Raw genomic sequence first — 15,545 nt, 5'->3', positions numbered from 1 at the left:
ACAGCTTAGATCCCATGGTCGTCAATCGAACTTGGCATTTGGGAATGTAAGAGCTATACGTCCCAGCCACACAAATGCTTTTCTGGAGGCGTCGGTGGTAATCACAATAATGCAGTCCTGGTGTATGAGTCAGGTACAAAGCCTTAACTGCAGTAGTTGAGTTATCAATTTTGACCCGATCCATGGAGTTGCCCAAACCCGCTCTTCTTCGGCTGTGGGTTATTTCATAATCACAGCCCATTCTAAATTCTAAATTTGGAATGGAATTCAGGTATTTCATAATCCGAAGTTCCAAACCTTTCACATAAATCCACCAATTAATTAAGACTGGCCCCACAAGTGGTTAGTTTAACTTATTTCTCAGAACATATAAATTCAGGTGGATTATAGGTACATAAATCTATGAAAAATATCTTAGATAATTTTTTTTGGTCTATCCATGCACTCTAATCGGTGAACCACCAATCAACTGACCAAACGGTTGTTTGCAAATATCTTGGATATACACTAATCTATATTTGGAATGTCATGTGGTAATGTGCCAATATGGGACGTTGGTCATTTGGAAGTGTAAAAAATTTTAGATTTATTTGAGTGTTTGTATGCTTAAGAATTAATGTTTGTTGCTTAGAAATATATTCAATTATTTGTATGTTTGAGAAGTTATTTGTATAAATAGGAATTCGCAACTTATATAGTGTTTAATACTTTAACTGCCAGAAATTGTTGAGGAACCAAAACTACAATTAGAATCAAAACTGGACACGGACCATCTTGTTACTAAACATGACCAGATTCTAGTTTAATTTGAGACCTTTTAGTAAAGAAGACAGCTCTAGCGTTGTCCCTTTAGAAACAAAGCCTGTAAGAAGCCGTTCCAATTATCCAGAACTATTCGAACAAGACCGAGTGGGTCTCTAGGGGTGGTTTCATATTTTCTGGATTAGGTTTTTCCTATATATTGTTGTTATCTCTTTGAAAGATGTGAATGTGAGGGTTTGTATTTGCTTCACAGAAATAATGGATTCGTACTATCATTCGGCAGTAGATGTAGGCTTCCTTCTTGGGGGTGAGTTATGTAAATCTTGCCTTGTGTGGATTTCTCTTTCCTTTTATATTTCTTCTGCAAAATCGCCATTCTGTAGCGTTGTTTTTTTTTAACAATTTGTTGGTTGATTAGAACTCGTTGACTCAAATAAAGGATTTACCAATTATAAATGAAAAATATATTGGCACTAGAAAATATGCTAAAAAGATATGCGTACCTCATGCCCACTATAGGTGCAGCGGATAGAGGGTTGTTGGCGTGCACCCGGGGGAAAGAAGGAAAATGGAAAAATGGAAGTCGCCACCTAGATTTAGGGTCTAGGACCCATGAATGGTGCCCCTCATTTGCAAAAGGGGCGCTAAATTAACTCCAATGACTCAATGGATGGTCTGCCCCAGATCTCTGGGTAAGTGTCAAGTTACGGGCCGGGAAGGTGTTAGGCACCCAGCAACCGCCCGGCCAACGACCGATCTTCCTAGATCAAACTCTATTGTATACTGTTGTGTTATACATATTATGCACCTAATTAAACTAATTTTTTTGAAGATTTTTGATTAACTTGATTGAAATTTATGAACCGAATTAGGTTAATCAAGATTAATGTTTTAATCCTAATTACTATCACTAGGCTACTGGATGATTATGTACATTATGCATCATAGTTAAGTTAATTAATGGATTTTACCTAAATTAGAAAACCTAACTCTATGGTCAAAAACATGGTTGACTGTAAAAAAGAAAACCAAGTTTAATTATATCATGGAGAAGGACACTGATAAGCAAAACAGTTCATAGGCCAAAATAGCCAAAATTATGAAAATGCCACTGAAGGGCCAAAATATATACAATGGCATTAAATCATATTTAAATGCTGCAAATAAGCAAAACATGATTACATAACATTAACATCATGCATTTGGATCATCAAGAGCACATGAAATGCTAAGGAAATGTGGGGTGGTAAGAATGACCAAAATGCCCCTGTTATGGCAAACATATAGAAAATGCATGATAATTCATGAAAATGCTGACTTATGCTTAAAACATATTTATTAATGTTAAAACATGCGGCGAAAGTAGCAAGAGCCTTTCTGGGATCCTAAACAAGATTTGGTCGCAAAATGATCGAAGTGCCCCTAAGGGCAAAATGGTAAAAGTGTCAAAAAGACACTTTGAATCATTGTAGGCATCGAAAATGATGTTAAACATCCTAAAATGGCTGAACACACCAAATGATATTTCCAGAATGATAGTTTGGGCCCGCATTTGGTAAATTATCAAAATGCCCCTGAAGGGCGAAAATGACTTTTGATACATATTTATCAAGCATGATGGTCATGTATGCATATGAAAACATTCTAAAACAACATGTCATGCATGGAAACATTTTTTCTGATTTTTTCAGGATTTTTCATTATAATTAGAAAAATGACATTTATATCCCTAAATGAGGTGGGGAACACATATAAAAATGATCAAACATGCATGACAGTGGATAATGATTCCATAAAATCAAGCATGATGAAATATGCATCGCATAATTTTCTTGTGAATTTATATGCATTTATACTATTTTTAATATTTTCTGAAATGCTGAAAAAGAAAAAAAATACAAAATGCCCATCACAGATCCAAATTGGATCAAACCAAAGCCCATTCCCACTAATCAAAACATGATCCTTAACATGGTCATAACACTTTTGTCCAAATACCCACCCACATGTTCAGATTTTACATAATCCGAAATTCTTCACAGGGACAAAAATGTTACAAAAGCAATGATTTGGAACTCGAGGAAATTAGTGAATATCAAACATAGTGGTAAACATCATCGATGAAAATTTCAGAATTTTATCATTCTTGAATTATTTTTAACATTTTTATAACTGAAAAATAACCTTTGTTGTAAAGAAAATCAAAACAAATACCTAAAAATAAGTAAAAAATATGGAAAAATACTCTTGAGGCGTGGAAGTGTCTGGGCTCAGCTTGAGTAACCTTGTTTGACCGCAAACAGTCGCTGGAAACCTCCAAAAGCCGCTCCAAGTGTGGTTGCTCCAAATGGCAAGAGTGGTGAACAAGGGATATTTACGAAATTTTATGTGAATAATGAGGCATAATCTATGGATGAGAAAATCATGGATTGAAAGAGGAGATCAAGGACTGCGTGAAGGTAATTTTTCACTAATTTTTCTCTGTGCTTAAACCTTACAAAACATAGCCTATTTATAGGTAAAAATGTGTTCGACAAAATGACCGAATGAACCCCGGGCATTTAATACAGGTTGACAAAAAAAGGGGGTTGGGGCTGGCGGGCTTGACTTGCGCGCACAGGGGGCGCGACTTGTGCGTCTGGGCTAGGCCTGCAGGGCGGTTGGGCGTAGGCTGGCCGGTGCAGGCTTGACCTTGGCACACCCATGTGCGCATGGGCCCATGCCCATGTGGGGATGGTGGCTGGTTTTTGGGTTGGTTCTGATTGGCCCAAATTGATTCGGGTCAACCCGGATTGACCAGTATTTTCCCCTCTTTTCTTTATTTTCTTATTTTTTTTTTCCCTTTTTCAATAAAAACAAAGATTCCATTTTAAGGGTCCACATTCAAACATCAATATCTTTTGATCCGGATGACCAATTTTGACGCATCACCTATCGAAGCGAAGGTCTCAACACGTTCTTTCCATCCGTGTGGCAGATACGGCCGGATATTTCCTAAAAATGGCACGGATACCAATAAAAGTATTTAAATGGTGTTTCACGCCGATCAAGGTCCAAATGATACCGGAATTACACGAAATTTTACGTGCAAGCATAATATGACCAAATGAGGTCATCCAAAGTGTTTCGGACTGAATCGGGTGGTCCGCATACTAAGAACCTTGCCAGGGGCAAAATGGTGATTTTTTATAAAGTTATCCGATTTGGCCGAAACTTTACGTGAAAGCTTAATATGACCAAATGAGGTCATCCAAAGTGTTTCGGACTAAATTGGGTGGTCTGGATACCAAGACCCATGCCAGGGGCAAAACGGTCATTTTTATAAAAGGTGCCGAATTTGGGTAAAACTTCAAATGGGACTTAAAATGGTCAAATAAGGCTACGCTAGGGGTTTAGGCTCTATTTGGGATAATTTGGTTACAAAAAATGAGGTAGGGGTAATTTGGTAATTCTTACCATTCAGTCACCACACGAGTTACGTCCTTGACCATCATTGCCAAGATACACTTCCAAGGTGTCAAAATGTGGTGTCTACACCCACCCTTGGGAGTAGAAATACGTATGGAACATCTTAGTTTTTGAGATATCATATGAGAATTCAACAGGAATAGTTGAAATTGAAATTAAAAACCATTTGATAGTAGATATCCATGATATAATTAGGGGTGTAAATAAATAGTCGAAATCCGTTTCCATATCTGTTTAGCACTATCCGAATCCGTTCGAAAGCTAAACAGATGTGAATATAGCACTATCCGAGCCGAATCCGATTCATTTACATCCCTAGATATAATTCCTTGTTCACCTCAGCCTTTAGTATCATGCATGACATAGATGGAAGGCGAAATATGAATTTCTAGTCCGACTCTTATTGTGAGTTTAGCCGAATTAGGGAGGCTAGGGTGAGTCCAGCCAACTACGACCATTTTAAAACATTGAAGTCGCACACGCCTGCCAGTATATGGGAAATCATAAATTTGTTGGTTGATTAGAACCCTGACAAAAAAGTTCAAGCTGACCCGACCGCCCCAATACCCTGAACCCGTCTCCAATTAAGCTGCCACCTATATTTAAATGCAGCTGGTAGTATGGATGAAGGCGGCTAAAGAGAATCACAAACCATCAACGACAATGGCTTCAAAGCAGCAATTGCAAGGTCTTGCAACAAAAGACATCCATGGCCTCCCTCCACTAAGCCCAATTTCACAGTCCTTCAGCAGCCCTATCCTATCCTTAACCTCAATCTTGGTCTTAGAACTTGATATCCCCTTCACCAAATCTGAAATGATTCATCAAATCCGAGAAGGGATGATACCCATCAACCCTCGTATATCCTCTATGATTGTTGCAGACAAGAAAGGGGTACAACGATGGAAGCACGTCGAGCCAACAATCGAAAACCACGTCGTCATCCCAACCTTCCCTGCCGAGCTTTCATTAAGTGACTACGACAAGCATTTCGGCGAATATTTGTCGGAGGTAGCCATGGATAAGCTTCCAGAAGGTAGACCTCCATGGGAAATACATATGTTCATGTACCCAACAAGCAATGGTGCACAAACACTTATATTCAAGCTGAGTCATGCACTTGGAGATGGTTATTCGATTATGAGTGCTGTGTTTTCATGGTGTAAACGGGTGGATGATCCGTCTCTCCCCATTATCTTTCCTTCTTTATCTGGGAAATCGCCAGAAGGAGGGAGGAGTATTAGTAGTAGATGGTACAGATCAGTGTCGAGGGTGATGTCAAAATGTCTTAACACAGTTTCTGATTCTGTGGTTAGCTTGTTGCAAGGAACAGTTTTGGAAGACAGTAAGACGGCTATTAGGTCGGGGACACTGCGTGTGGAGCTTCAACCGGTTGAGTTCTCATCTGTTACCTTCCCCCTCGAACATATACGACGAGTTAAGTCAAAGGTTGGAGCAGTAAGTCTCTCTCTCTGTCTCTCTCTTGTTTTGTGTGTAAAGATAAAGCTGCGTACATTATGACTTTCCCCAAACTCCGTAGTGGTGGGAATTTTGTACACTGGATACGCCCTTGGATACACCGGTGGACTGATAGCCTTTAGGAAGAAACCCATGATTAAAATATTATTTTCAAAGTTATGTTTTTCTTATTACAAAGTTATGTTATTGAAAGTGTTTTAAGATGTTTATCACACAAAAACAAAAAAAAAGAGTGTTTTAAGATCTTAATTTTCAATTAAATGATAAAAAATGGCACAATATAATTAATGAATCATGATTCAATTCACTAAATTTAAATAAGAGGAAAACTACAGATCAAAAGTGTTTATAGAATTTTTGTCTTTACTTTAAGACACACCCGTCCCTTCATGCATCGTTAATGTAGATAGTGATGCACCATCATCTTTATTAATTATGTGAAATACTTTTCAAAATCTGAGTTTTATGCACTGATAAAATCTAAGGGTGTAACAGGGCGAGAGTGGGCCAGGTCTGTTTTAAAACCCTAGCTCAACCCTAGGTCCAGCTGGGATATTGCAACTCAGGCCCAACTAGCCCTAATGGACCCTGACAGTCCTCTATTTTTATCATTTTAGGATTACGCTAGGAGAATTAGGTTTTTTTTTTTTTAAATGCATGCTAACGACTCTTTTCAATGATTGAACAGACGGTGAATGATGTGGTGATTGGTTTAATATCCTACACAATCCAACTGTACACGAAAAGGATGACACAACAAAATCCTTGTGGTGCACGTGTGAATGCATTAGTCATTTTGAACATGAGAATGTTGAGAGGATATAAGAGAATTGAAGATATGTTGAAGTCTAATAATGTATGGGGCAACCACTGTAGCTTCTTGAACATACCAATTCCATCATTCTCTTATTCTGAAAACCTTTGTCCCCTCAACTTCATAGTCAAAGCAAAGACACAGATTAAAAGAAAGAGAAATTCTGCAGCTATTTATGTCTCTGGTAAAATATTGAACTTGATAAAGAGTGTCTTCGGCCGTGAGGTATGGCAATATATATTGATCCTTAATTTCTATTAATTAGCTAGAGATATGATACTCATTTAATTAAGGAGGTCTAATTAATTAACCTTATTAATTAATTTCCTTGTTGTATAGGCAGGAACCAGGTTCATCCATTCAACTCTTAAGAACACAAGCATTGGGATTTCTAATTTGATTGGTCCAACACAAAAGATTTCTCTTTCAGATCATCCCATTAATGGCATGTACTTCAGTGTGGTTGGTGCTCCACAGGTAGTGTTCGATCAAACTCAATCAAGTATCTGATCTTACTCTTGATTTATTTATTATTTTTTCTAATGTTGCTAAAATTGATGTGTTTGGGTTGCAGAGTGTATTTTTCACCATAGTGAGTTACATGGGTGAGCTAAGGGTAGTGATGAGAACGGAAAAAGGATTTATTGATGCAAATATGCTCGTTTCTTGCATGAAGGATGCCTATGAAAAGATTTTTGAAGCAGCTTGTGGAAAAGAAAGTACTAACTGTATAATTTAAGGGTTGAAGGTCTCTGTGCTGCAGTGCAGCTTGCTCCGGGGGGGGGGGGGGGGGGGGGGGGGGGGGGGGGGGGGGGGGGGGGGGGGGGGGGGGGGGGGGGGGGGGGATTAGGGGGGGGGGGGGGGGGGGGGGGGGGGGGGGGGGGGGGGGGGGGGGTGGGTTTTTTTTTTTTTTTTTTTTTTTTAAAAATTTTTTTTTTTTTTTTTTTTTTTTTTTTTTTTTTTTTTATTATAAAAAAAAAAAAATATTAAATTTTTTTTTTTTTTTTTTTTTTTTTTTTTTTTTTTTTTTTTTTTTTTTAAATTTTTTTTTTTTTTAAAAAAGGGCAAAGTTGTTTGTAACCGATCCGGTTACAACACAATGTTGTAATCATATTTTATTTTCCTTTTTACCCTTAATTTTATATATCACTCTCTTTTTTAAGTGGGTGTGTTTTTGTAATTTTTTCCTCCTGTCCCTTCTCTCTCACCTCTTCTTCTTCGTTAACTTGGAAACCGCTGCGGTATTGGATCGATTGTATCAACTAAATTTGCCTTTGTTTCTTCTTTAAAAATAATTTTTTTTAAACTAATTTACCCCTTGTCCGTAACATAACATCGATGTGATATTGATACGGTATTGAGATCAGCAAATTGCAAAATAGGTACGGATAGCCCAATATGGGTAATCCGACGCCGATACTTATAACCCAACTTATAACCCCCAAAGATGTCTGTTGGAATGGATTTTATTATGGGGCAGGCCCAAAATTGATTGTTGTTTGGGTTCATTCTCCGAAGCCCAGAAGGCACTCTCTCGTCTTGTCTTATTAGTGGACGAACGCATTTCTATTATAATATAACATAGACAGGCAATGATTGGGACGTATCCACTGTAATGGAGCGTGCATCTACTCCCTGCTTGTGTTATAAATATTAGGGTAATTTACATATACAATCCCTGAGGTTTAACGAAAATATAATTACACCCCTTCTCCCAGTTTTGGATAGTTCTACGTACCTTCCTGAGGTTCACAAACGTTAACACAAGCACCCATTCCATCAGTTTATGACTAACAGTGTTAAAATCAAGGAGTAAAGTGACAAAAATGCCCCTTTAAGAAAAAAAAAACCTACAACTCATCTTTCCCAAATCATTTAGGGTTTGAAAAAGGGGAAGATCAGTTATAATTATCCTTCCTAGAATTTGATATGGAGAAGAAATTAATGAGAATGAAAGAACTTACACGTACATATCGGCTGGTTGGACTTTGTTAATAGAAGTGTCAGAACATGTAAGAAATTGAGTAATAGAACCGTAGTCAATCAACGTTTACCCTAAACCAATAGGCCACATAACAATTTGGTCTAGTTACCGTTGATTTTCTAATCAGTCAGGGGATGGCTAAGCTGATGGGTTCACCTAAATCTATAGATTAAATCATTAAAAATCCAGGAAAATATATAAGAGTCATAGGAGAATATTGCACAGTAATTGTTGGAGTATTATAAACATGTATGGATATATATGGAATGTATTTTAATACATGAGAAGGTACTTGACTGAATTACATTCTAAAATGTGATACATAGTTGATTAATGACTATGACCTCTCCATACAATGGTCAGAATAGACATTACATCTACCCATGTAGGAGTGTAAAAACCTTTTTCATATATGAAAGATGGGATAAAAGTTTGGAAAATGGTAATAAACTATTGATACAATACCAATTAGGAAGTATATTGGTTTTTTTTGGTTAATGGAAGTATTGATTTTAAGTTAAAGTTTATCAACTTTCATTCGGTAAAAAAAAAAAAAGTAAAAATATGTCGCAGCAGATGTTACACTGAGCACTCTTCTGTCTATCTTGTGTAAATTTTGGATTTAACGTTCCAAATTGATCACGAGTCACCAAAACCCAAATTGATCTGAATATTTTTTTTTTGGGTTCGTTCTCCTAAGCCCGCCCAGCCCAGAAGGCCAAAACAATATGACTCGTACGTTTTGTCATTTTGGCGCACCGACATGGTGGATTTGGACGTTTTTATTTTTTAAATGGATCTCATTACGCGTTTCTGTTATAATATTATGTTATGTTTTTTTTTGATAAAATATTATGTTATGTTATGTTTTATAGTATTGGATGGGAACGACTGTAGTTTAAATTGGAGTTCTTGTGAGTCTCTCGTTTTTTCTTTGATTCCGTCTAATCCGGTACAAAGGTAAGGCGGTACATTTTGTCTTGCTTATGTGTGATGTGAGGCATAAATGGTAATAAAAGCAAATAGAATTAGAGGAGTCCGATTGCTTTTATCTTATCTCAGATCGATCGGTGAATATTTCGGAAAAACAAAACTTGTCGACCACATTGTTCTGCACAACTACAAAGTGGAAACAACCTTCCCCAGTTCTTCTCATCCAGAAGAAACCCAAAAATTAGTCGTTGCTTGGTGAGTCTATGTAGTCCATTGTGGTTTACACAAATTCATATCCCAAACGAATTCCTCTGTTCCCCATTTTCCTCCGATCCTCATTCATTTACAGAGCAGCAGGAAACAGATTCACAATCGCATCTATCTTCATGGAGCCACCACGGGTTGGTTCTTCAAGTTATGATGTGTTTATCAACTTCAGATCGAGGCGAAGACACCCGCAATACGTTTGTTGCTCACCTTCACATGGCTCTAAAGGATCGTGGAATCCATGCTTTCATTGACAGCAAAGATCTGTGGAAAGGTGAAGATATTGAGCCCGCACTTCTCGGAGCAATAAAAGCCTCCAAGCTTTCAATTGCTGTCTTCAGTTAAAGATACGCAGAAAGCAGTTGGTGCCTCAGGAAGCTCTCTCAGATGCTGGAATGTCATAGAACCAATGCTCAAAAATCATTTTCCCCATTTTCTTCAAGGTCAACACATCAGACGTTAAGAATCAAACTGGATGTTTGTTTTGAGATTTCACCTCAGAGACATGGGAAGGAGGCACCTCAAACTCTACAGAGATGGAAGGACACTTTGCGAGCGGTAGGAGATAAGAGTGGATGGGTTTTCCACAGCTGGTAAGTCTAATTAGTCCCTCCAAAGTCGAAAGTACGTACTTCTTCTCTAAAGATCACTATATATATATATATGTTCCATGAGTTGTGATTTCCCTTTCTACTAATTGTAGGGATGATCAATCAGAGTTAGTCGAGGAAGTTGTTCAAAAAACTTGGATTCGATTGAATATAGTCCCCTTGATTGATGTTAAACATCTTGTTGGATTTGAATCTCGCGTAGAATCTGTATTATCTATCTTATCAAGTACATCAAATACCAGCTCTGAGGATATTCAATTTCTAGGGATATGTGGTCAGGGTGGCATTGGGAAGACAACCATTGCGTCGATTGTATACATCGGCATGTCTAAAAATTTTAGCAAGAGTTGTTTTCTTGAAAACGTTAGAGAGGAAGCATCACAATCCAATGGTATTGCTTGTTTGCAAGAGAGATTTCTTTACGGTATCTCTCGGGTAGAAACAAAAATATGCAGTTCCAGAGAAGGATCGAGGTTGATAAAGGAAAGACTTCAAAATGTGAAAACTCTTCTTATGCTTGATGATGTGGGTGATCGTACACAATTAGATGCATTGGCTCGTGATCTCAATTGGTTTGGCTCTGGAAGTAAGATACTCATAACAACTAGAGATCAAAGTGTTCTAAGTGGAATACCGATTAATATATAATAGAAAAATATTTGAGCCTAAACCATTGATTGAGAATGAAAGTCTTCGATTTTTTAGTTTGAATTTTTTTTCAAAGGACAAACCTCCTAAGGATTATAGACATCTTTCAGTTAATATAGTAGGCACTACAGGAGGGTTGCCCTTAGCCTTGGAGGTTTTGGGTTTTGATTTATCTATGACAGAAGATAAAGAAGTATGGGAATCCAAGCTTCGATTGTTAAAACAACTTCCTGATGATACTGTCTATGAAAAGTTATCGACACTCTGCATGATGTTGAAAAATCCATGTTCCTTGATGCTGCATGTTTTTTCATAGGATGGGAGGTAGAAACCATAATTTCCATATGGGATGCTTGTGGTTTTGAGCCGATATGCCGTATGGAAGTTCTCAAGAGAAAATCCCTCTTAAAGATTCGCAAGACAATTGATCAAAGTGGGGAAAAAGAAATTTTGTGGATACACGATCAAATTCGAGACATGGGAAGGAGAATTGCCAACAATCAAAGGCCGGAGAATCCTGATAAGCATAGCCGATTATGGTATTGTGAGAATATCAGGAACGTATTAAGCAGATGTAAGGTAAGAGCCAATTACATGAACTTTTTCTTCTTTCTTTTTATTTTCGTCTACTCTTACTTTATGTAATCATGTGATCATATAAATAGATATTGAAATAAAGTGCATTAGGATAAAATACAATAAGTATGAGTACATTGACAAAGCCTCTATATTTTTATTTCTATCAAAAAAAAAAAAAATGTTTTTTTTTCATTTGGACTATTTGTTTCCTGTAGGCGAATGAAATGGTTGAAGGTCTCCTCCTTAGCTGCGATTCATCTGTCAAAACTTGTTTATGTACCAAGGACTTTGAGAAGATGCATGAACTAAGATTACTACAAGTTGATGGAGCAACCTTGGAGGGGAGCTTTCAAAGTCTTCCTTCTCGATTAAGATGGGTCAGAGCCTCAGATGGCACCGATGTCCGTTGGACAAACTACCTGTCGATTTCTATCATGAAGAATTAGGTATGCTCGACTTAAGTCTTGGGAAGTTTAGACAAGCTTGGATTAACTGGCCAGAAAATAAGGTGAGTGAGTGGTATTTGTCTTTTCTTCTCTCTATTTTCCTTTTTGGTATTTGAGAGTATTATAGGACGTTAATTAATAATATTTTATATTCATCTCTTTGTTTTGACAGCTGTTTCAACAATTGAAAGTTCTTCAACTCAGTTGTTGTGAATTGTCCGAGTCTCCCGACTTCTCAGGATTTCCTCGCTTAGAGAGGTTTATATCTTGATTATTGCTGTGAATTGGTTATTTTACATGAATCCATCAGGGAGCTACAACGACTCGTTTACTTGGACTTGACTTATTGCTATCATCGATCTTAAGAAACTCCCAAACAGTATATGCAAGTTGAATTCTCTCAAGAAGCTTATTCTCAAAAATTGCAGTTCAATTGAGATACTCCCAAACAATATTTGTAGGTTGAGTTCTCTCCAAAAGCTTGATCTTTCTAGTTGCCCATCACTCAAAAAGTTGCCTGGGTCCATTGGTGATCTAAAAGAATCTTTGGTTGAGCTTTCCATAGAGAGAACAGATATGGAAGCCTTGCCTGATGGTGTTGGACTGTTAAAGAAGCTGGAGAAATTGGATCTTTACGCCGACCGTCAATTAATGCATCTGCCAGGATCAATGGAGAATATGACATCTTTGCGTTACTTAGAGCTTTGTGGACGTAACAAGCTTCTGTGGATACCAAAGCTGCTCTCTAGTTTAATTGAATTTTGTGTTCAGGTAACACAAATTGACAATATACCACACATGCAAAATATGAAAAACTTGGAAGTTAATGATCCTTGAAGATTATTGTGTAAAGGTGGAGCAATTGAAACAAGTAGCAGGAACGATGATGAATTCAATGAACTGATCAGTAACGTGGATAGACCTTGTTGCATGGTAACAAATTGCTCGAGGCAGATGCAAGTCCAGCAGGTCCTTTCTTTTTCCTGTTGAAGTACGATCCAGATCCTCTACGGTGTGCTGCCCATAGCGACCTGAGCGGCACAGACTGAGCCGTGCGCACAAAGACTGCCTTACCCCTGCCCAAACGTCTTGTCTGAGCAGGGGTAAGGTGGTCATTGCGTGTGCAGCACAGGCCGCTACGGGCAGCTGCGCCGTAGACGATCTGTATTGGTTGAAATAACCTGGAAAATCACCAATTATATAATTTATTCCCAAATTGATAATGATTGATAGGTTCTTTCTTTTCCTCTTAATTACAGGAAACATTTTTGAGGGGTAACATTGAAAGTTGGAGACAGATCAGGAAACCTTTGCAACAAAAGACAGATAAAGAAAGTTCTAGATGTTACCTGATCCCTAATGATGATGAGATCTGTAGCAGTAGCAGGTTAATTATGCATGTTTCTTTGGGTGTTTGTGAAAGTAAAGAGATTCCACCATTGTTGGGTGTACACAATGTTCCCATGACTATGGACATTACATCTTGTATCCATAGGAAAGATCAAAAGACCAATTGCAGAGTTAGCCTGACAATTGAGGGCACCATCAAATTGAACAGTGGAGATGATCATATAGAATACATTCACGAATTCGAAGGGTTTGATTGGTTCGGAGTTCAGCTGGAAAGTGTAGATGCTGTTGAGATAGCAAAGTTTAGACCCAAATCCTGTGATATTCTATCGTGACTATTTTGAAAGACAGAAAAATGAGATGTATTTCAAGTTGAGAGGGGTGAACCTGTTCCTGATAAAACAGAATCAATTCAGTACTGAATGCCATTATTACAGTGATCAAAGATTTCTTGAGGTCGTAAGATATCCGAGGGAGGATGAAGATATATCGGAACCTACTTCGGAGAAACAAGAGGAGAGGACTCATGAAATGCGTGAGACGCAAAGCAGAGTTATTGATGATGATGATGATGATGGGACGAAATTTCGCTGTTGTCCAGGTTGTAGGAATGTTTCTGTTACCCAAAAACCTAGAAAAGTATTTGTGAAACCGAAAAAGAAGTGGATTATTCCATTTTTTGGCTGCAAGTCTGGGTAACAGCAAAATTTTGATCAAAATTTTGGTGACTTAATTGGATAGCATTGTGAAGATTATGATAAAAATAGACTGCAAAGAATTCTGATCTTACATCTCAAATTCATTGGTCATAGCGCATCTTGTGATAGATGCTATAATTCATTTGATAAATTATTTTTAGGAATGTAATTTCTTTGTTCATGGAGAGCTGAATAAAATTGTAGATATTTTAACTAAGAAGGTCATGTCGTGTATGAAAATTTAGCCCAATTCCACTCTAGGATTGATAGAATTGTGTATTCTGTCAACTATGACTTCACCACGTTCGAATGCCCAATGAATAAATTTTCTTCTACCAAAAGAATAAAATTTAATAATAATGAAAGTCACATGTCAGGCAAACCCAAGGGATACGTTTCGTCGTGTATGAAAATTTAGCCCAATTCCCCTCTGAGATTCATGGAATTGTGTATTCTGTCAATTATGAGTTCATCACGTTTGAATGCCCAATGAATAAATTACCTTCTACAAATAAAAAATAATAATAATGAAAGTCACATGTCAGTCAAACCCAAGGGATACGTTTCCTATTCACAATTGACTGTGCTGTTGCTCGCTCCGTGAGCAGGGTTTAAAACACAAGAATCGAGATTCATATTGGTCCAACCAATTTCAATCTAGTATCGATCACCATCGATACAGAAATGATACCAATACGTATAGGTTGGTATTGCTCAAAATTCATTAAAAAAAGAACACATTTTTGGTTGATACTAAGGTTTTAAAACTCGCAATCAGTCAGAGAGGATTACGACCCAAATCTAAGCTATTTATGATGAAAAACGAATCGATTCAAGAATCGGGAATCAACCCATGAATTGGTCCAATTCAAGATGGGTTATAAAGAAAATGACTAGAAATTGGCCGATCCGATTCCGATTCATAAAACAATGATCATGAGCCGTGGAAATCAAGATCGGTGTCAGTCGATTCACTGATCCGATTCCCAATTTTTAAAAGCATGGGTGATACCAATGAAAATTATCAATAAATGAGCGATACCAACACGAATCGACCACAATCTGATACACATACTTAAAACCCTAATCTGGATTTAAATCAGCTTAAAACATCTAAACCTTAATTTTCGTACAGGATCAGTCTTATCTGAAACCGCCCAAAATGACTGATTCGATTTTGAAAATGGATCATGTGCACGTACGTGCAGGGGAAATACATGTGTCATCTGAGAGGTAGGCAACCTCTTGTCTTTTTTGTTTCTATTAATAACCCTCATCCTTTTGTAAATGACGAAAAAAGGACAGGTAATTACCTCTCGTCTGGTTTTTCAAACCTTGTACGGGAGGGAGTCCGTATTGCCCACTCTGGTTTGCTCTCTTGTAGTCCAAGTCATTTATTATCCACAAATCAATCGAATTCCCCTGTTTTTCCTTCTTTTACATATAAGCAGGAACAGAATCGGTAATTTCTCAATCAACACAAACGAATAGAGCCCATCAACAAAA

At 37.6% G+C, this 15,545-nt stretch overlaps 2 protein-coding genes and 1 long non-coding RNA gene across 3 annotated transcripts; all 3 read left to right on the top strand.

The window, feature by feature from the left end:
- Positions 1 to 4,812: 4,812 nt before the first annotated feature.
- On the top strand, positions 4,813 to 7,262 carry LOC122667483 (wax ester synthase/diacylglycerol acyltransferase 4-like). Its single transcript, XM_043863758.1, has 4 exons — positions 4,813 to 5,688; positions 6,398 to 6,748; positions 6,863 to 7,000; positions 7,098 to 7,262. Exons 1-4 carry the CDS (start codon positions 4,837 to 4,839, stop codon positions 7,260 to 7,262), a joined length of 1,506 nt encoding a protein of 501 aa, XP_043719693.1. The 5' UTR covers positions 4,813 to 4,836.
- Positions 7,263 to 9,821: 2,559 nt separating this feature from the next.
- LOC122667482 (disease resistance protein L6-like) lies at positions 9,822 to 10,966 on the top strand. The gene is made up of 2 exons (XM_043863756.1): positions 9,822 to 10,292; positions 10,403 to 10,966. The coding sequence occupies exons 1-2, from the start codon at positions 10,095 to 10,097 to the stop codon at positions 10,964 to 10,966; spliced, it is 762 nt and encodes a 253-aa protein (XP_043719691.1). The 5' UTR covers positions 9,822 to 10,094.
- A 1,300-nt stretch (positions 10,967 to 12,266) lies between these two features.
- Positions 12,267 to 12,573, top strand: LOC122669003. The gene is made up of 2 exons (XR_006333951.1): positions 12,267 to 12,418; positions 12,486 to 12,573. It is a non-coding gene; the product is annotated as an uncharacterized LOC122669003 (long non-coding RNA).
- Positions 12,574 to 15,545: the final 2,972 nt, after the last annotated feature.

This window comes from Telopea speciosissima, chromosome 7 (assembly GCF_018873765.1).
Source record: "Telopea speciosissima isolate NSW1024214 ecotype Mountain lineage chromosome 7, Tspe_v1, whole genome shotgun sequence".
Classification (NCBI taxonomy): Eukaryota; Viridiplantae; Streptophyta; class Magnoliopsida; order Proteales; family Proteaceae; genus Telopea; species Telopea speciosissima.
Note: the sequence above shows the minus strand (reverse complement) of the source record. Positions and strands in the feature narration are given on the sequence as shown.